This window comes from Schistocerca piceifrons, chromosome X (genome assembly GCF_021461385.2).
Source record: "Schistocerca piceifrons isolate TAMUIC-IGC-003096 chromosome X, iqSchPice1.1, whole genome shotgun sequence".
Classification (NCBI taxonomy): domain Eukaryota; kingdom Metazoa; phylum Arthropoda; class Insecta; order Orthoptera; family Acrididae; genus Schistocerca; species Schistocerca piceifrons.
The window spans coordinates 878,375,113-878,397,801 of NC_060149.1; the positions used below are offsets into that span (position 1 = coordinate 878,375,113).

Below are 22,689 nucleotides of genomic sequence, written 5' to 3' on the forward strand. Positions count from 1 at the left end.
ATGGTTGTTTTAAAGAGATTTCACAAACTTGTCATATAAAGGGCAATCAAATGAAAACGAAGCAGACTCTATAATGAACATGATGTGGACATTAGTAACACAGGTAGGAGTGCATATAGAAGTGCATCCTATTGGGAATTGGGAAGAAACAGCACGAATGTTCACCACTGTGCCATTTGTCTGTTAGACGTGCTTGACATCAGTTAGTCGTATGTGCGTCCAACTTCACTGTGCAAGCCAGGGAAGAGCAACAGTAAGGTGTACTGATGTTTTTGACTGAAAAAGAACTGTCATGAAGTGAAATTCATTCTCAAATGTCTGCTGTGTATGGCAACCACAGCATGGCACATGCATGTATGTTTCCATGGAATAAATGATTAAAAGAAGGCTGGGTGTCATTGGAGGAAGCATTTGCCCATGACACGCTCATCTTATCATTACCTATTGCTGTCACTGCTGCGGTGGATGCTGCTGTCAGAAATCTGGAAAATCTGTGCGCAATGAGTTCCCACAGCCTGGTGGAGGAGCAGAAGTTGAACAGAATGCAAATATCACTGTAGTACCTGGAACAGTATCACAATGAAGAATACTGTTCCCTGCACCATATTGCTGTGGGAGAAAAAAAACGGAGTGTCATCATTTTGAACTGGAGACCAAGCACCAGAGCCAACAATGGAAGCACACAGATTTGTCTCCTCTGAAATAATTCAAAGCCGTGCACCCCAGCTCCGGGAAAGTCAGGACGACATTTTGCTTTCACCTCAGGAATGTAGCCACTGTAAACGACTGCTGGCAGCAGTGGTCATAGGAATGTACAGTCACAAAAAGATTGGCCTCTGGATGGCCTTGTGGCACTACTGAGAGTGACCATTGTGTTTGGCATATGGCTGTGACACATTGTACTGCATCTAAAGCAGTGATCTTAGCAGCAGTTGGCACTACCGTGACACAACAAACTGTAACAAATTGGTTACTTCAGGACAGTTCTGAGCCAGATGCCCTGTAGAATGCATTCCACTGACCCCAGACCAACACCATTTGCGTCTGGAGTGGTGTCCAGGGAGAGCTCATTGGAGAGCAGGGTGGAAGCCTGTTGTGTTCTCTGATGAAAGCTGGTTCCCCATCACTGGCAGTGATGACCATTTCTTGGTTAGGAGGAGATCAGTTGAGGGCCTGCAACCAACCTGTCTGCATGCTAGACACACAGCCTACATCTGGAGTTATGGTCTGGAGAGTGATTTTGTACAAAAGCAAGAGTACTCTTATGATTATACCACATAAAACAACTGCAAATTTGTACATCAGTTTGGTGATTCGACCTGTTGTGCTGTCATTCATGAACAGCATTCCGAAGGTTGTTTCCCAACAGGATAACACTCGACCACATATTGTTGTTGTAACCCAACACGCTCTACATAGTGTCGACATGTTGCCTCGGCCTGCTCGATTGCCAGCTCCGTCTCCAATCGAGCATATGTAGGACATCATTGGAAGAAAACTCGAGCATCGTCCACAAACAGCATTAACCATCCCTGTATTGACCGACCAAGTGCAACAGGCGTGGAACTCCACCCACAAACTGTCAGCCAGCAACTGTACAGCACAACACATGCACTTCTGCTTGCTTACATTCCACATTCTAGTGGTTACACCAGTTATTAATATACAGCATTTCACATCTGAACTGGCGTATCTCATGCTTACATTAACCTGTGATCTTGCAATATTATCACTTAAATATGTTACCTAGACAAATTTATTCACAAAATTTCATTACTCTACATTAATTACTTCTTGGTGTTGTGATTTTTTTCCCAACACTATACTGGTATATGTATAATTGAGAGTTGCTGTTTTGTTTGTAGATAGCAGGGAGCTGATGCTCATGTGGTTTACATTTTCTGCCCAATAATTTAATTGAGGATGGCTAAGCTACATACTCTCAACATTTTTACGTTTTTAGGAAGATAAGGTAGATTGTTTACGGGTAGTTTATGGCATATTTTTATGTGATAAATTTTCTGTTATTTCATTGTATTTATTTACAGATATTGTGAAATTTGCAAATGAGTGTGAAATCACAAACTGTTGTAGGTTAGTGTTTAGAGGAGTAGGTGAAGTGGGGGGGGGGGGGGGGGGGATGGGAGACAGGGGTTGATCTTATGGGTGCTCAACAGTGAGGTCATAGCACCCTTACACCCATTAAAACACATAAATGTGAAGATAAACTCTAAAATTGTTGCATGCTCATGCACTCGAAATGACTACACTGTCACTCTATCTCACAGGCACTAAAACAACTTAGAAAATGGGAAAGTAGCTATACATTAGATTAAAACAGAGAACAGCTAAAAGAAAAGCACAGGAATATGACTGGCTGATCACTTACAAAAAATTTATGTGAGCCAGTCATCCTAGTAACACATTAAAACAATTTCCCTAAAAATCTTGGGAAAAATGTTGGACAATTCACCTAACTTTAAAACTTGAACCACATTCATTTGAATCTTACTTAATAGGGTGGACCTCGTCCCATCGACATGGCTGGAAGGAGATAAGCCACAGCCAAGTTGTGTGCTTTACTACATTGAGCTTATTGTCAGTCACTTCCAGCCACTCATCTTCCCATTGACACATGACTTAGTTCATCAACAGCAAGGTGATACCATGCAGGGGGATGGCACACGGAAATAACCGAGGAGCATGACATGCCTCCTTGGCTGCTAGATCTGCCCTTTCATTTCCCAGAATACCCATGTGCCCTAGTACCCAGCAGAATGACACCTCCTGCCCCAGTTGTTGTAGATGGAGGAGGGCATCCTAGTTGCGGAGCATACTGTGAATTGTGTAGCTCGTGGTCTCACCAGGATGAAGTAAGGGGGAAGACTGGGGAACCTAGCAAGATCATCTTCTGGAGCTGTAGGACATGTAGTAAGAATAAATAGAAGTGGAGCAGGAAGTAAGAATACATACAACTGAGGCACATTTTGAAGATCCTAGACAGGAACAGATGGTCCACTGACTGCGCCAGAAAAACTAGCTCATCCATCTGGAAAGGATCCAGGGAAGTGCAGTATAATCAAGGACCTGTAAAAACTCCAACATTATCACTCTGATGAATAACTACCATTCTGTGAAGAAATTTTGAAGTAGCCTGTAAAGAACAGCAGCTAAGACAATGAGTGAAAGTACTGTAAAATATTGATTATTGTTGTAGAATTCTGCATTAGTATTGTGATATGCAGAGCTGTACATGTTACACTGTAAGCAGTCGAGATAATGTTAATGTGACTAAAAAGGAGAGTGCATTTTCAGTATCTTCTACAAGAATTTTTGAATGGCCCCAGTTTCCAGCCTTTAATAATTAATTACATTACCAAAGCAAAACACCAGAAATTTGATGTCATCTGACAATCACATTTGCATCACATAACATAAAATATAACAGTGCCTATGGAGATGACCATATAAACTCATTATGCAATTTAAACAGTTTTTCTCAGTTTCCCACAACTGTTTGTCGGTTAACTTCAGTTCCTTCAAAAACACACAATTCAAATATAATATTTCCCTCAAATTTTTATTAATTCTTTAATAGCTACTTCCCATTAAACAAGTTCGGGCACATATGTAGCTCTAATAAGCACCCTAATTGGATAACTAATGGCATTAGGAAATCATGTAGGAGGAAACGGGAGCTACATCATAATATGTAGGGCAGTAAGAGACCAATAATAGAATTTTACTACAGACAATATAGCAAAGTGCTGAAGAATATTATCCAACTGGCTAAAATGATGCATTACACCAAGAGAATAGGAAGCTCTTAGAACAAAATTAAAACTATACATTAAGTTGTGAAAGAAATATCAGGACAGAACGTGGGTGTTCAACATCTTACAGTACTCTTGTGTGTGGATGAAAACATTGCTGTTTCCCCAGAGTTGTGCAAAATATTTAATAATCACTTCTTGTAACAGTTGGCAAGTTAAATCAAAATTTTATTGGTGCAAGTAAATTTTCAGAATTCTTGAAAGTTGGTGTTCTGAGACAACACCATCACATTCAACTACAGGAAACAAGCAAAGATTAATTTGAATCACTGAAGACTTCAGTGGGTACAATAAAATTTCAAGTAGCTTTATGCTGCTATCTTCACTGTAAGTATGATCAGTAGTTGCTCTTGCACTGAACCACGCAAGCTTGTTTACTTACTTTCACTTCATTATCTATAAGGTGTTGAATTTTGGGACAGCGCTGTGCACTCACCAAGCAAATTCTTAACCCAGAGACAGGTGACCTGACTGATCCGTGTGTCACTTCGCAAATTACATTTATGCCATTGTTGAGATGTCTCAGAATTCTACCTATGCTGTCCTTGTACACATATTCCATCATGGAATTTGTTGCTGACAATACCCACTCACTCAGAAGAAACTGCAACATTCACTCAGTGAATGCAAGATGGAAAAGTGATACACTTGGATAACAATTCCTTAAGCATTATACAGAAAGGTGTGCACTAATAAGCAGATTTCATTTTCAATAGGTTTCAAACAGAACTGAAAAAAGTTGGGTTTGGGTACTTGGGGTTTATCACTCACCTTGAAAGGTTTCTATTCTCAGTATGTATTGGAGTCCCTCACAGTAGTTGAGAACTTTTCTCTGTAATATGTTATTTTTTATTCATACACACTTTTTTCACATTTTATTAATTCTTAGGTTTATAAATTTTCAAATCAGTGTTCTGTAAACTATGTACTAATTCTAATGATCAAATTGCTTTCACTCACATGGTCCCATGTAAACCGATAAATACACAAAATGAATAATCGTGTGTGTGTGTGTGTGTGTGTGTGTGTGTGTGTGTGTGTGTGTGTGTTACATTTACCATCTGCATCCTTGATTTATTACATACATGGCAGTCCCTGGTTAATTATTATTATTATTATTATTTCACATGTAATCTAACTATAAAACCTTTGAGATAACCCATATATTATATGTACATAAACAACAATTTCAAACTAATTTCAATACGTTTTTGTTGGAGTAGCTTTGAATATGGTAAGATGTTCAAAACACAAATCTTATAGAAAAATAAAAACTTTTATTTATAAATTGTACAAATTTTTTCTTTGTACAACCATATACATACAAAAATATGCAGAAGAACCCTGAGATTATACAAACTGATTTATTACAATTTAAAGCATTCTAAAAACATTTCTTCAGTAAAAATTAACATTTTAATGTCAAAATGTCAAGGAATGTAGTAATATAAAATGGTGATCCTTTAACGCACTGGACATTGGATGATATTTTATGTCACCACAAAGCAGCATAAATGCTGCTAATGTCAATAGTATTTAGTTTCACAGTAATTTAATATTTTTTGTAAACATCATATTTTGGTCATATCATTCATATGCTTATGAATAATGCTTTATTTTTATTACCAGAAGTAAAAACACTTTTTGGTTTCTGCAGCCTTTCTATTTTAGTCCAGTCATTTGAGAACGAAATTCTCAGTCACTAATTTCAGTTATTCCCCACAACTATTTAACTTAATATTTTAAACTGGTCTATAGGATAATCAGATTTATACTTCTTCAAATGCTCTTCCATCATTTTCATCTGTTTCCTGAAATAAATAATCAGTTATGTATAAAGAATAGATTTGTACATTACACCCGAAATATAATAATTTTGCGTAGTTGTAAATTGAGTAATATCTACATATTCAAAAAAATCAAACAATTCAAACAACACAACACGTAACAACTTTAAATTTTGTGTAAATCTTTATGTTAATCTAAATTTCGTCTTTGTGGTTTCATTACTACTGAGAACATTCAGGTTTCAGTTGTGCTAATTAATCTCTTCACAACTGTGTCACAAACCAATGGCAGTCACTGATTATGCTTTTCTTATTTCAGCTACTTAAATCAATAAAACATTTGTCATATCAAACCTACATATTCTGCAGGTATGTGACCCATGTGTCCTGTCACAGAACAATGTCTTGTATGAGGAGAGAACCAAACAAATTATTTAAACAACAATGCTTCCTTTACAGTAAAAAAATGAATGTACTGCCTAAGCTATAACTGTCCTATTCAAAACTTAATGTTTTTCAAACATTATTTCATATAACTATCCTACTTTAACAAGACAAGATAAAACTGAAGTTAAAAATATATACAGAATTTTCCACAGTAGGTCATTACTGAAGGAGCATTTGGGGCAAAACGCTTCATTTAAATCTAGAAATATAAAAGTAAATCATCTTCTGGTATGATCTTTACCTCCTGTTCACAAATGCTGAAAGCATTCAAATGCCAATCCAGTATGAGAATCATCTGTCATTTTCTTTTCATTGTTGTAGTGTATCCGTAGCAAAAACCTGACAAAAGGGATTAGCAGAGTGTCAGGAAAATGTCAGCTTCTGTAGTAAATCCTTTCCATCAAACTCATTAGGCACAGACCACTTGCTTACCTGGAGAGCAATGAGGGGAATGAAATGACTGTGGCCTGTTCGAGAAACAATCGCTCAATTAACCTGAAGCAAATAAGGCAAACCATGGAAAAATCAAACTGGAAAGATCAAGAGGAATTTGGGTTTCACTTTTGAATAGTAGAAGTCCAACATTTCAACCAATGTATCACTTCATTTGGCCTCTCTAATGGGAGAGAGATGATGATGTAGATGAGCAATGAAACACTGAAGTTCACAAAGTACACCCTTTCATGTGACTTGTAAAATTACATGATTGTACTCACACCATAGATAAATTGAAGCTTCATGGGATTGTTGGTATAGCCAACCAATGGACGATGACATACCCAACCAAGGAATGTAAAAAGTTGTACTTACAAGGAGAGGTTCTCAGTGGTGGGATCAACTTTTTGAAATCATCTGTATAGTGAGGTAGATTAAGGTCTCAGGGATCACACCCTGCAGCCATTCACCCTGGTGGGTCCTCATTTCTGAGTAATCAAAAAAAAATTTTTGAATTTCACATGATGTTCTACAGCTAAGGAAAATTTATATGTAGCAAACTGGTTGCCCCCCCCCCCCCCCCCCCTCCACCCAATGCAAAAGATTGTCAGTTCAAAATGCATTGAGTGCTTTCTAAATTTTTATTTTTAGAACTTTATTGAAATAATTTTGGTCATTATTTTTATTTAGTTAATTTGGTTCAATGTAATTATTTTATTTCTATAGCTCTGTCACACCAATTTTAATTACTGTATTAACTTTTTCAATTGCTCTAATTTTTATTCCTAACTTTTTTTCCTCTTGGACTCTTTGTTCGTGTAATTCTAACTATTTTTATGTATTAATGCCGACTTAATTTCTATTTTATCACCCTGTATTTTTGTCCATTCATTTCTTTCCATTTCTCACTTTGCTTGAATTTGGTTTTGTTTATAATCCCTTATTTCAATTGAATCTTCATCTGCATTACTTTATTCATAGTGCAATAAAAATTTATGTTTTTAATGTTCGTTTGATGGTTACCATCCACAAAAATTACATATTGTAAGGAAAAATATATTTTTGACACCACTGCAGAGTCAATATAAATAGATTATTTTGTCTTTGTTTTTTGAATAATAAATCAGCAGTTTCAAATGTTTAAATATTACGATAGGTAAATACAAAACAATTAAATTCGCATGAACAAAGATTCGAAGTGGAAAAGGAATGATAGGAACAAAAAATGAGAGCAACTAAAAAAGCTAACGTGGTTATTAAAATGAAGTGACAAAGGAACAGAAGTACAAAGTTACATCTGATTCAATTTAATGAACAAGAATAATGACCAAAGTCAGTATGATAAAGATTTAAAAATAAACCTGATGAACTTCAAACTGACAATCTTTTGCATGGGAGGCCAGAAACTTAACCATTATGCTGTGCAATCAATCTGATAAATATAACCTTTTCACAGCTGTGGAACATCACACAAAATTTCAAATTTTTTTTTTCCAATTACTCACAAATGAGGGGACCACCAAGATGAGTGGCTTCAGGGTGTGATGTATAGGACCTTAACCTACATCACCGTATAGGACATTTTAAAAAGTCGGTACCACTGCTGAGGGCCTGTCCTTGTTAGTAATTCAATCTAGTCCAGGAACATTATTCTGCCTCAGGAGAAGTCATGTATAGGGTTCCATCTAATATACAACAAGCAGAATTATTTCTTTTATCAGATGACACTAGTCTTCTAATCAATCCAGTCCATGGATGCATATGGACATAGAAGAAATGGTAAACAATTTTTTTAAAAGTATCATTGACTGGTTTTCTGTGAATGGTCTCACCTTCAATTTTAAAAGTATGCATCATACTCAGTTTTGTACAGTTAGGTGTGCTAAACCAATGACAAGTGTAACACATGACTAGGAAATAATAAACGGGGTGGAAACTAAAATTCTTAGGTGTCCATATTGATGAGAATTTAAACTGGAAAAAGCACATTTTGGAACTCCTAACATAAATTAGTTCATCCACATTTGCACTTAAAATCATTGCAAATCTTAGGGAGGAACAAATCAGTAAGTTGACATATTTTGCATATTTACATTCAGTAATGTCATATGGAACAATGCTTTTGGGAAACCCATCTTTAAGAAAGAAAGTCTTCATTGCTCAAAAACGTGCTGTAAGGATGTGGTGCACAACCATGATCATGTTATAGATATCTGTTTAAGAAGTTGGGCATTCTGACTACTTCGCTGTATATTTATTCCCCCATGAAGTTTGTTGTAAATAATCCACTGCAGTTCAAAGAGAACAATGATGTACATAACTATAATATCAGAAGGAGAAACGATATTCATTACTCTACACTAAGGTGCACAAAAAGGGGTGTACAATGCTGGAACAAAATTTTTGGGTAATTTACCTGGGGATATAAACTGCCTGACAGATAGCAAAATGAAATTTGGAAACAAACTAAAAAAGTTTCTCTTTGACAACTTTTCCTATTCCTAGAAGAATTTCTATTACAATAATGGGTAAAAGGTGATGGGTAGGAATTCCTAATCAACGCACCTCTCTACCTCTCTCTCTCTCTCTCTCTCTCTCTCTCTCTCTCTCTGTGTGTGTGTGTGTGTGTGTGTGTGTGTGTGTGTGTGTGTGAATTTATAAATGTTCAGCATGTAGCCATATTTAAAAATTAATTTGCAATGTGTAAGTAAAATGATTCATACCACATCATTATGATTTATTGTGCAAATGATCCATGGAACATTAAGCAAACTAGCCAATTAGTGTTTAGATCATGAACTCTGTAACTAATCTCATAGATAAAGAAGCAAATGAAATTTAGTGAGTTCACTGTTTTAAACACATCCTTACCACAACAGAAGGTACGAACCTTTTCAGTTTCATTTCCTTTATTTCTTTTTTCTCAAAATAGTATTAGTCTTTACCATTTGCAGACTGCATGAATGTCTGAATAACAGAGGCATGCCTGCAGCAATGTTCATGTTAATTCTTTCCAATGGGCAAAACTTACATAGTTTCTTAAGGTTCTTGACATCTAAATTTTAGAATAGTGGGGAAGATCTCTGTTCACCCGAAAGTGTGCATAAAATTTGGAACAAAATAGAGCTATGCACATCCAGGTTGCTCTGAACTCTTAAAGTATTTAGTCTTTTCAAGATACTGTTGTCTTTAGTGCTTTCTTTACTTATTCCCAATGCTTGCCATACCTGAAGTATTTCCCTCATATTACAGTACGAGACAATGCCAGTGGTAGGGAAATTTGTTTTGTAACCCTTCAGTAACAAGTCTTTTTTCTTTAACAAAAAACTCTTCTTCTTACACTATATTGCTGGGTAAGATGCTGCCATCTCCACAAGACCACCACCAATTTCATATCATCTGAGAGGTATCAGACTTCCACACAGTTTTTCTAACCCATTGCTTATATAGAAACTACATGGTCTCTCTCTCTCTCTCTCTCTCTCTCTCTCTCTCTCTCTCTCTCCCCCCCCCCCCCCCCCCCTCATATAAGAAACATTTATATTATTCTGGATTTAAAGTTGTTAAACAGAGAATCAGACAAGATATACTAATACACAAAAAATATAAAGTAAAACATTTGATACATACCAAATACATTTATGGAATGAAACCATTTCTGATACATCATAAAATTCTTGTGTGCATTGCTGGAGGTATTTTTTTAATAAATGTATATACGACTGATGACACATGATAATTTTGCATCTGTGAAATAGCTAATACAGTGTATGGTCACCATGAATTGCCAAGATTGCTTTGCAACTGTGTTGTAATTGATTTTGTTGAATTCAGGAAAATTTACAACAGAAAATTTAGCAGCCTACAATAACATTAATTTCCAGCACTGAAACATTTGTTGAAGGTAATGATCTATCTGCAACCTGCCTTCAAAATGAAACCCAGCTAGTTTCAAAATGGTTAAAGTCAAGGAAGTATCCTAATCACAGAATTTGAACAAGCCATTTTACTCTTCGAAATACATCCAGTTAACTGAATTATACGGAATAGTGCTGTCATTCACAAAAACCTTCATCAGCACATGGTAATACTTTGAAGCCATTAAAGAATCATTTATAATGACACAGATGTCTTTACATATACCACAGTTGACTTCATCCACATCAGCAGCCCAGCATTATGCACAAATGTGGAGTTGTTTCCTTGGCTATGCTCTCTCCAAATATAGACAAACTGGTTGTCAAATCTGTCACTCAACTCTGACTGACCAGGAAATAAAACATTTCTCATCCAGAATGTTCCTCAGCCCATCTTTTTTGGACACTGGATCTGATACTGGTATTGTTAACTCTCATAGTGGACCTCTGGGCAGACAGGCTACCATCAACAGCAAATGAATGCTGACAGCTTGGATTGTTATGCAACATCTTATTGCTGTTTGTAAGGCTCACTACATATTGTACCCCATATTTTTGTGTCCTCTGTGGAAGAGTTAATAATCATCTCTACCGACAATTACATATACAACATTTCCAAGCTCTCCTTTTATTAACTGAGTCCACATTAGTGAAATTCTACATTAGCACACTCAAGTGGCCAGTTCCATCCTACCAACTGAGTGCTAATCCACAAATTCTGGTACATTACATGGTTGTGACCACCTTTAACAACTCACGTTAACAATGCCACACTTTTCACTCCTGAACTTTTTGCGACACAACATTCTTCATAGAATGTAACATAGTATCAATTTTGAACTTGTGCTCTGTTAATGGCACGGATCTAATCAAAAGTGCTACACGTTGGTCCTTCTATTGAGCAAGTGTACTACCAGTATTGCCAAGAGCTTTATTTTTCAGCTCAGAAACAGCCATACATGTTTGGACATGATCTTGTGGAAACAGAACTACAAGATACTACATCTATTCTGAATCAGTACTAGTCTGGCCCCAAAAGGAAAAATTATCTTCACCTGCCAAATTTATAGGCATATGTCTGTGACATCAGTCTGCTGTAGAATTTTGGCACATTTTTTACACTAGTGTATTATGAAATTTCTGGACACTGAAAATCTCCTCTATAGGAACCAACACGGGTCCCAAAAACAATGATTATGTGAAATCCAACTCGTTCTTTCTGTCCACAGCACCCAGAAGCAATAGATACATGCACCCAGGTACATGCCGTGTTCGACTTCCAGAAGACATTCAAACAGTCTCACACTGCCGTCTAATGAAAAAATATGAGCGTACAGAATATCAGACCAACTGTGTGATTGGATTGACAAAGTGTCTTGCAAACAGAACACAGCACATCATCCTGAATGGAGAGAGTCTTCTGATGTACAGTGAAGACCCTTTATTAAAATTCCAGAACAATCGCTACAAGCAGTTACATCTATAAAATATCTAGGAGTATGTGTACAGAGTGATCTGAAGTAGAATGACCACATGAAATTAACTGCATACAAAAGATGTACGCTGCAAAACATTTGTTGGACCAGTTCCTGCATACTGCTTATCAGTATGTGATCTGTACCAGATAGGACTGATACAGAAGATATAAATAAAAGCAGCACATCTCATTACACGTTCATTTAGTAAGTGTGAAAGTGTCATGGAGATGCTCAGCCAACAGCAGTGGTAGACATTGCAAGTGTTCTGCACCATGTGTAAATTCATAGAAGACTTAACCAGTATACTGCTTCCTCCTATGTATATCTCGCAAAAAGACTCATTATAAAATAAGACAGATTTGAGCCCACACAGAGGCTTGTCAACGATCAACCTTCCTGCGAACCATGCGTGCCTGGAACAGGAAGAGGGGGAAGTGGCAGTGGTACACAAAGTACTTTGTGCCACACACACCCTATGGTGTGCTTTCGGAATATATATGTAGATATTCTATAGCTTTGCTCTGCTAGGAAATTTTTCAGTCAGTATAGTTGTCATACTCAACTAAAAAATGCTCAGTATATAAATATTTATTTTTGTGTGTGTGTGTGTGTGTGTGTGTGTGTGTGTGTGTGTGTGTGTGTGTATAAAACATTTGCTGTGATTGATGATGTTTAATATCTAACAAACCACAATCTCACTTAAATAGATTGTACATGAATATATCAAATAAGGTAGTTTCAAGCAGTTGTGTCAGTTATTCTTCGCTTGGTCACTTGCAACAGATTTTTTTAAAACAAAGATATATGTGCCTACACATTATACGAAACTGTAGGTCCAGAGTTTGACGTCAAAGTGCTCTGAACTATTTTATTTGCACTTTCACATGATAGAAAGATTACGATGTATTAGAAGCCCTGGAGGTTGCGGGTTCAGTCCTGGTTAGTAGTGGGGATTATTTCTTATCCCAGTCCCTCCACGATGGTTCTAGAGCCCCTCCGCATGCTGTCCAATGAGTACTGGGGATCTTTCCTGGAAGTAAAATGGAGCTGGGACAATTGGGTCACCCCCATCAGTGCTACAGCAATGGAAAACTGTACTCTGCCGACAGCCAGGTCAGTGACCGTGACACAGACTTTACCTTTTTGACAAAGAAAGTCAAGCACCCGGAAGGCATGATCAGATGTCAATGTAACTTCATACAAGGACACACCATTAGCGAGTATCTAAATGATTAACACCATTAGTGGGTATGTAAATGATTAGAGTTGCAACACACTGCGACAGGTAGATCGGCCAGCAGAGTGCATCAGTGTTGTTCATATTTGGTGCTGTTACCAGGTCTGGTATGGTACAGAAGGGCCATTAACAATTTCAGATGTTGAGTAATCACTATGGCGGACAAAGAGGTGCCATATACTCATTTTAGACAACGTTATAATCACCCAACAGAATTTGAAACAGGCCTCATTTGGGGTCTCCATTTGGCTGTCTAATCGAACTGTGCAATATCCAAATCTGCGGGGCTTTCAGAGGCAACAATGATCCGACGGACTGCAGACGCACTCACTGATGAGGTTCTGATGGACCCACCTGCCCACCACAAGGTTGGATCACCATATAGTGAGCCAAGCATATTGTCACCCCTTCGCACCTACACTTGCCATCTCACATAAGTCTGCCCACACCATTGGTCAGAGACTGTCAGCAGCCAGACTAGGGAATTACCATCCCACACAAAGTTTATCCTTAACAACACAACACAAATAGTTGCATTTGAAGTTATGCTGTGACTGGGAAGCACAGACTGCAGATGAATGGTATCGCATTGTGCTCAGTGACAAATCACTGTTCTGAACCACCCTGGCTCGTATCTTGAGTGATTCCCACGTCTTTAGTACTTTGTTTTGTTTCAATGATCCACTATGTCTCGTTTTTGTTATCTCTGAGATCTGTCATACAAAACCTCTTCTTGTTCATCCCATGGATACCTCCATAAAATTTCATCCTATTTTCTGTAAAGGTATCTTATCATTTGTCTGCAGATCTCTCTCTAGAGACTCCTTATCCAAATTCCTTCGTAAAAGAAACTGGTCCAAATATTTTCCAGAGAATTTTTATTTCCTGCTTTTCGACCTTCCTTAATTTTGTCTGACCACAAATGACCATTGTCTATGAAGTGTAGAGTGCTTGCAGTGGAACTGCTGTGTTCTAATGCCTTAGGTTTGCATTGACAGAGACAGATGTTATATTGTACACACACACACACACACACACACACACACACACACACACACGCGCGAAGTTCAGCAACCAATAAATAAATAAAAGTAATCTCTATTGAGCAGCTTACAAATATACAGGGTGTGTGACTACTATACAAATGAAAGAGGTGAGTAGAGGACAATGAAGCAAGCAAATAATCCTAATAAAAATATGTCTGGGAACCAATGGCTTTGCTGATATGACATATGCACAACTGCAGTCATGGCAATGCTACAACACTCTTAATGTCTAATGCAATGTTTATATCCCAGCTTATGGTGGAAGGGTGTATATGTGGTGCACGCATGATGGTGTGCCGGCACACTTTTATGTGGCTGTTCAGGAATATGTAGCATTTATCTTCGAGACGAAGTGTATTGGTCAGGGCTCACCAATACTGTGGTCTCCCAGGACCCCCAACTTGAACTTGCTGGATTTTGTTTTTAGTGGGGGATATTTAAAACCTTTGTGTACTCCAGCCCTGTTTATATGTCAGTGAACTTTGAGAACACATTGTGGATGGTCACCAACAGATTTGAAACACACCTGTAGTTTCTGAATGAGCACAGGAACCAATAAGGTGCAGTGCTGAAGCCTCCCTTCACATGAATGGTAGCCATGCGGAACACTTGTAATGCATTTTTTCTCGTGTGGAACACTTGTAATGCATTTTTCCTCAAGTGCCTATATGCAGTTTGGATCCTTGGGGACTCTGTTATAATGTGTTTATGTACTCAGACACAATACAATTAATCAGGGAAAGTGTTGGTTTCCGGACCTATGTTTACTAGGTTTATTTGCTTGTTTAATTCTCCTCTACCCACCCGTTTCTTTTGTACTAAGAATATTCAAACGTCTTTGTGTGTGTGTGTGTGTGTGTGTGTGTGTGTGTGTGTGTGTGTGTGTGTGTGTGTGTGTATTTTTTTAATGATGTTTCAATGGATGGTTAACATGTTTATCTGCTGAGATATTGAAGAAACTATTATATCTGTCCAGTGGAAATATCTAATTTTTTAATGGCATTTGCCAGAGCAAGTACACGAAAGAACAGCAAAATTGCACCTGCAGATATTTATTGCAGATATTTATTTCACATCTGTGAAATTACTGGTTTATTAAAAAAAAATTGTGAGTACAGACATGCCATTGTCTTACCACCTTCTATCAGCTACAAATTTATTTTGCGGTAAGTCCCAAAAAGAATGTTAAATTAACAGTGTTCTTCATCTCGTTCATTTATGTTCTCTGTTTCATTTCGGCAACATTCTGTGTCAATTGCAACTGATGAAATATAAAGGGCAAATTAAGAAAAATCAAACAAAGATGAAAAATTAATACTACAATAAATTTAACAGATTCTAAAGGATAATCCAGAGTGCCATGGTGTAAGGTACTGGAAATTTGAGAGGAACACAATTATTTTCAGATGTAAGGTGAAGAAAAGAAGAAACAAGCCAGGAAGAAGTTGACAGATAAAAAAGTATGAGATATAATGAAATGAAGATCACATACATGTCTCGTGCTAGAATGAAGAGAGATATAAAAATAATGGCAAAAATACAATGAGAACAAAACTCTAAGGACACAGTCAAATAGAAAAAAGTATTTAAATATTTCATAATCTGTACAGCTCCTTGCTGCTAATAGCATGTACAGCTGCTAAGAAATTTAGTAGTTTATAATCCCAAAAATCAAAAACTTACGTCAGATGTTCAGGCATTTCACTGTAAACATCAGTGAACATTTCTTTCCAGTTGGGCTTTGGTAATTTTTCTGCTCTTGCAAAGGCTGACAAAACCTATAAACAAAAATAATTATAACATGAGTAATAAACATTATTAATTTGCTCGATTGTATCTGCTTGCCATTTCTGCATCTCACTTGTAAAAGTATAACTGAAGATGGGATGATTCTGCTAAGATGGGAAGTCTGACTACTGGCCATTAAAATTGCTACACCATGAAGATGACGTGCTACAGATGCGAAATTTAGCCAACAGGAAGAAGATGCTGTGATATACAGGAAGAAGATGCTGCGATATGCACATGATTAGCTCTTCAGAGCATTCACACAAGGTTGGCACCGATGGCGACACCTACAGCGTGCTGACATGAGGAAAGTTTCCAACCGATTTCTCATACACAAACAGCAGTTGACCAGTGTTGTCTGGTGAAACATTGTTGTGATGCCTCGTGTAAGGAGGAGAAATGCGTACCATCACGTTTCTGACTTTGATAAAGGTCAGATTGTAGCATATCGCGATTGCGGTTTATCGTATCGCGACATTGCTGCTCGTGTTGGTTGAGATCCAATGACTATCAGCAGAACATGGAATAAGTGGGTTCTGGAGGGTAATACGGAAAGCCGCGCTGGATCCCAATGGCCTCGTATCACTAGAAGTCGAGATGACAGACATCTTATCTGCATGGCTGTAACGGATCGTGCAGCCACGTCTCGATCCCTGAGTCAACAGATGGGGACGTTTGCAAGACAACAACTATCTGCACGAACAGTTCGACGATATTTGCGGCAGCAGGGATTATCAGCTCAGAGACCATGGCTGCGGTTACCCTTGATGCTGCATCACAGACAGGAGAGCCTGCGATGGTGTACTCAACGACGAACCTGGGTGCACGAATGGTGAAACGTCATTTTTTCGGATGAATCCAGGTTCTGTTTACAGAGTCACGATGGTCGCATCCATGTTTGGCGACATCGCAGTGAATGCACATTGGATGCGTGTATTCATCATCGCCATACTGGCGTGTCACCCAGCGTGATGGTATGAGACGCCACTGGTTACACATCTCAGTCACCTCTTGTTCGCATTGACGGCACTTTGAACAGTGGACGTTACATTTCAGATGTGTTACGACCCGTGGCTCTACCCTTCATTCAATCCCTGCAAAACCCTACAGTTCAGCAGGATAATGCACGACCACATGTTGCAGGTCCTGTACGGGCCTTTCTGGATACAGAAAATGTTCGACTGCTGCCATGCCAGCACATTCTCCAGATCTCTCACCAATTGAAAACGTCTGGTCAATGGTGGCCGAGTAACTGGCTCGTCACAATATGCCAGTCACTACTCTTGATGAACTGTGGTACTGTGTTGCAGCCGCATGGGCAGCTATACCTGTACACGCCATCCAAGCTCTGTTTGACTCAATCCCAGGCGTATCAAGGCTGTTATTACGGCCAGAGGTGGAGGTGGTTGTTCTGGGTATTGATTTCTCAGGATCTATGCACCCAAATTGCATGAAAATGTAATCATGTGTCAGTTCTAGTATAATATATCTGTCCAATGAATACCCGTTTATCATCTGCATTTCTTCTTGGTGTAGCAATTTAATGGCCAGTAGGGTAAATCAGTGGTTTCAGAATACAAAGTATTTAACTTCATCTTATAGGTCTAAATGACACTGACAATACTAATGAAAACTATTTCAAGAGTATGGAGGCACAAGATCATTCAGTTAACTTTAGTAATGTGAAATTTACAACTTTCCCACCATACAGATTGTTCCACAAAATTTTGGGTGAACTGCAGGGTGTCAATAATTTGCTGCCACAGTATTTTCCTAGAAAATGGATATTCATCTCAGCAGATACACAGAGCACTATAAACATACAAATGGCCCAACAAGGAACAGTATGAGCCTTCACTAACATAGCCTACCTGCTCATATATTGGAAGTGTTTCCTCAAAAATGGTCAAAGTACTAAAAAATCATAAGGTTAAAGTAATTATTCATCTTCCATCAAAGATCTCAGGGCTTTTGGGATTAGTCAAAGATGACTTGCTGGTGCACAAGGCACGGGTTTTATAAGATTCTATGTGAATATGGCAAATCATAAATAGGGAAAAAATGTGCACAGTTCAGGAGAGCATCATGGAACATCAACAGCATACTCATCTCCTCCAAGGCAGGAAATCTGCTATCACACAATACTCTTATTTTATGGGTCATCTGATGAAATACAACGAAACAAAAACTGTGACCTATATTTCAAACTTCTGAGACTCTTATCAACGAATCAATGGAAAAATTGTTGTCTAAGGTCCTTATCAATCGGGATGGTGGCTCCAGTTAGATAATGCACAAAATCTCATTACAGAACAGCTTCAAGCGCTGCATAACCAGCATCATTCTGCGACTTTACCATGTGAAGACCAGCAATCTAATATCACGGAAGGTGTTCACAGCATCTCACAGAGTTGCAGCACACATGCATGGGCTTTAGCTACACATGCACAGTGACGACGTGTACTCCACACATGCACTGGCATGGTTTGAACAGGGGCCTCAGTGTACTCTCACCAGTATACTCCTGAAGATGGCCAGAAGCCTCTGCTCCCAAATATCACAGCACCAAATTATTAGCATCCAGTAGTTCATGTGAAATGTCATGGAACAACTTTAGCAACATTTCATTCAATGACAGAAACATAATTTTAAAATCAAAGAGTGAAAGCCTATGTCGCACATCCCCTGGATGGCAACAAACTCCCTTTAGAAATTTAATGATAGAAGGAGAAGGAATGTTACAAACCTTAAGTCAGTGCTCAGTAGAACATCCTAACAGTAGTAAACATGGAAAACTTCTCTGGCGTTCTGTAAAATATTATTTATTTGGAATCAGATTTCTTCTTCTTAGGCCACTGTCAGTTTATGAGTTGACACACAATGATGGCCTAAGAAGCTGAAAGCCAGTTCGATACTGAATAAATGACATTTTGCAGAACATCAGGAAAATAGTTTCTGTTTAATACTGAATATTGCAAAGTTAATGTGTTTTGTCCACTTTAAGGATTCTGTCTGCAGTTTACTAGACTGGTTATCAATGCCATCATTAATCTAAACTAATATTACTAAAATGTCAATCAAATTTAAGTGCTGTTGTATAGGTTCACTGTTTCAAAAATTATACCAACTTCTCTAGATCAAGGTTTAGTTAAACTGGAGCATATGACTGCTATTGTATTCAGTCTGCTGAAAATCTTTTTATTTACGTTACATACAATTAACACTAGGCCAAAAAGCCATAGCCATGGCAATAGAGTACATATCACAGTGTGACCGAAGAAACAAGTAAAAAGAAATGCTGGATCTCAAACCATGAACTGTTTCATCAAAGGCTGGAAAAAAACAGGAAGGAAGATTAGGGTTTAACAGCCCTAAATCTAAGAGGGGAAGGAGGGGGGAGGGGGGGCGGGGGACGGCAAACCAGGGTATATGCCCCAGGCAGCAATTTGAGAGGGTGCCAAATTCATACATTTGAAGAAAAAAAAAACTTGTTTCACAAAGCACTTAGCTTCCAGCACACATTGTTCTATTGACTATTCATCTGATTTTTACCTGTATACCATTTGGTTTTTGAACACGTCGTAAGCTGATTTCTAAACTTATTCTAAGTTGATTTTTGAATAAGTGCATAGTGTAAGTGATGTCTCTGCCAGGGGAATCCCCATCAAATCTAGAGAAAAAATCTTCCTGCAGAAAAAAGAGGTTGTGACCACATGAGCTGAGCCGAATAGTATCCAAGAAAATGAAATTTTGACAAAGCTTTTGCCAGAATGCGAAACTACTAAATAGGCTAAAATAAAAAGTGCGAGTTAGATAATATAAAAGACATATATTATACATATACACATATGACAATGATTTTGTATGTAAAACCAATTCATCAGTGTTAAGATGTATTTATTTATATTTTCAGGTAGTAAAGAGCAAATGATAAGCACACCAAGAACACAGCTTTCTGGGGCTCAAAACAGAAAAAGAGCTAAAGAGAAAATTGAAGTAGTAAATAAATTGGGTTCTAAGATGATAAGATGGCATTATGAAGCAGGTGCATCATTAAGCTCCACTGATACTTCCAATACGTCCTGTGATTTCAGGTATTCCAGATAATTCTTGTAATCTGGAAATCAAGATAATTCGATTGATCAGTCGAAGCTTCAAGGCTCAGAGGATGGCAAACAGTCTTCATTGTCAGTATTATCTCGGCAGGAAGATGACGCTGAGGGACCCAGGTACATGGCCAGACCACAAAAAAATTACAGATCAACAAAGGTCATTCTTCAGCAAACAAGCTGTGTTATTACATGATAAAACATCAAAATAAGAGAGTTCAGGTCCACTGTATGCAACCATCGGCATCTGGCACATCACATGTGGCTCAGAACGACACATCATGTGTGGCTCAGAACAATGGCAAATAAGGAAAATATTAAAAGATCCAGTCTTGTTTATTCAAAAACAAAAAATGCTATTTACTGTGCAGTATGCAAGCTGTACACCATCACTTCTACATCAGCCTTGATTATGAGGGTCTCATTATTTGGAGAAAGGTTTCAGAAAGATTATCTGCATCACAAAAACATAAAAAATGTTTTATCAAATGGAAAACCAACGTGCAGCAAATGAAATCATGTCAAGGCTTCGATTGCGACGCCGTGCAATTAATTCACTCTGTGAGGAAAAAATGGCGACATATTCAATGTGTAGTAATGGACATTGCCATGTATCTTGCCACAAAGTGTCTTTCTTTTCGAAGTTCTAAAAAAAACACTGAGCGAGTTTACTGAAAATTTTCCTCAACAAAGTCAAGGAAATTTTTCTAAGTTGATAAATCTGCTTGTCAAATACGATCATACTCTCAAGTACCAGTTAGATCATGTAAAAAAAGGACAGGTATCCTATTTGTCAAAGACAATAAAAAATAGAGTAATTGATATAATCATAAAGTTCAAAATACCATTTTCAATGGGATCAAGGAGACCAATTACTTCATCATGTTCAACAGCACTTCAGATGTGCATCACACAGAACAAATGAGCCAGGTGGTTTTTCATAGAAAAATAACAGAAACTGGATGTGAAATAAAAGAAAGTTTTATTAATTTTATAGGTGACAGAAAGACTGGAGAATATATCACACAGTGAATTCTTGAAAAACTAGAAGCTGATGGTTTGGATGTGCAAAAATGTCGTGGGAAATCTTATAACAAGAGATCTAATAGGGCAAGCATATATAAGGAAATCCAGTCCAGAGTTATGGAAATGAACGAGCTGACAAGGTTTGTACCATGTCTAGCACACACTTTAAATCTTGTAGGCATGCATTCAATGTTATTGTGTCCAGAAACAGTTAGCCTGTTTGGGCTTGTACAAAAACTGTTTCTTTCTTTGTTCTGTCCACCATGTGATGGTAAATAAGGAAAAGTGTATGAAAACCAACTTAAAAGGAAGTACTTTAAATTTATCCTAAACTTAGCAATTTGGGCTAACGTTCTTCGAGAGATTAATTGAGTGAATGTCAAAATATATAAAGAGGACATTATCATTTTGTGTTCTGTGGTGCTAATGCAAGATCTTTTTAAGACCTTGCAAGAAATGAGAGAAAAACCAATAGAACAATGGATTAAAAAAGTTGGAAATTGAGCCAATCCTCAAAAGCAAATAAAGGCAAGATGACGAAATCTGCAAGATCAAACCAAAGACACTAAACCCAAATGAAGTATTCACCACAGATATACAAGTAATATATGACAAAATTTGAACATACATTGAAACAAGGGTATAGTGTGCAAAGATACTACATGAAAATTTTTCCTTTCTCAGTGGCCACGCATTTTTACATATGTCAACAGGATTTGCAGAAAAATGGAGTTGATCTGACATGAAAATATTCAAAAGATTTGAATGCAGTTGATTTTTGCCAGGAATTCACCGTATTGAAAAAGCAAGTAACCAAAATTAATGACAAATCAAGTGCATTCCACCTGTTACATCACCTGTGCATGTATGACTTGCAAGATGCATTTTCGAATGTTAGTATAGCTTTAACGATGTACTGCACATTACCGATAGTATCTGTATGATGTGAGCAAAGCTTCAACAAACTGAAAATAATTAAAAGCTATCTGTGTTCAACAATGAGTCAGGAATGTCTATCTGGCCTTGTGATCCTAAGCATTGAAAATAAAACTTCCTATGAGACAAACTTTGATGAGCAATAGATTCTTTCACAGAAAGGAAAGCAAGCCATGTAAAGTTGTAGCAAGATTAGAGGGGGGGGGGGGGGGGGGGGGGGAATGCTGGAATCTAAGGACTGAAGAAATGTGCACTTGTCTTGGTGTTTTCTTTACTGATTGTATGTTAATTATATTTAGTTTTATGTTACACAAAAGAGAAAGTTATGAGCTAACTGGTAATAGAGAGTGCAGATTTACTGAATGGATCTTATTTTCCAAGTCACAAAAACATCCCATCAAGTATATAACTGTAAGTTTTTTAAAACAAATTATTTCTAACACTCAAAAGAGAGCAGGCACCACTATCAAGTTTTTGCCCCATTCGGAAAAACCATAGATTCGGGGCTAGGGTTTTCGGCCCCATCGACGACAAGGTCATCAGAGATAGAGGACAGGCTCTGACTGCTTCAAGAATGGGGAAGGAAATTGGCAATGAGCTTTTGAAGGAACCGTTCCAGCATTTGCCTGGAAAATTTTAGGGAAAACATG

At 37.7% G+C, this 22,689-nt stretch overlaps 1 protein-coding gene across 1 annotated transcript in view; it reads right to left on the minus strand.

Annotated features, from left to right (window-relative positions):
* Window positions 1-5,166: 5,166 nt before the first annotated feature.
* The window catches only part of LOC124723037 (2-oxoisovalerate dehydrogenase subunit alpha, mitochondrial), a 168,380-nt gene continuing 150,857 nt past the window's right edge, over window positions 5,167-22,689 (minus strand). Inside the window, exons 8-9 of the mRNA XM_047248212.1 lie at window positions 15,864-15,958; window positions 5,167-5,644 (exon numbers count right to left, since the gene is read on the minus strand). Coding sequence (XP_047104168.1) covers window positions 5,563-5,644; window positions 15,864-15,958 — 177 coding nt within the window. The 3' untranslated portion in view covers window positions 5,167-5,562. The remainder of the gene's footprint in view (window positions 5,645-15,863; window positions 15,959-22,689) is intronic.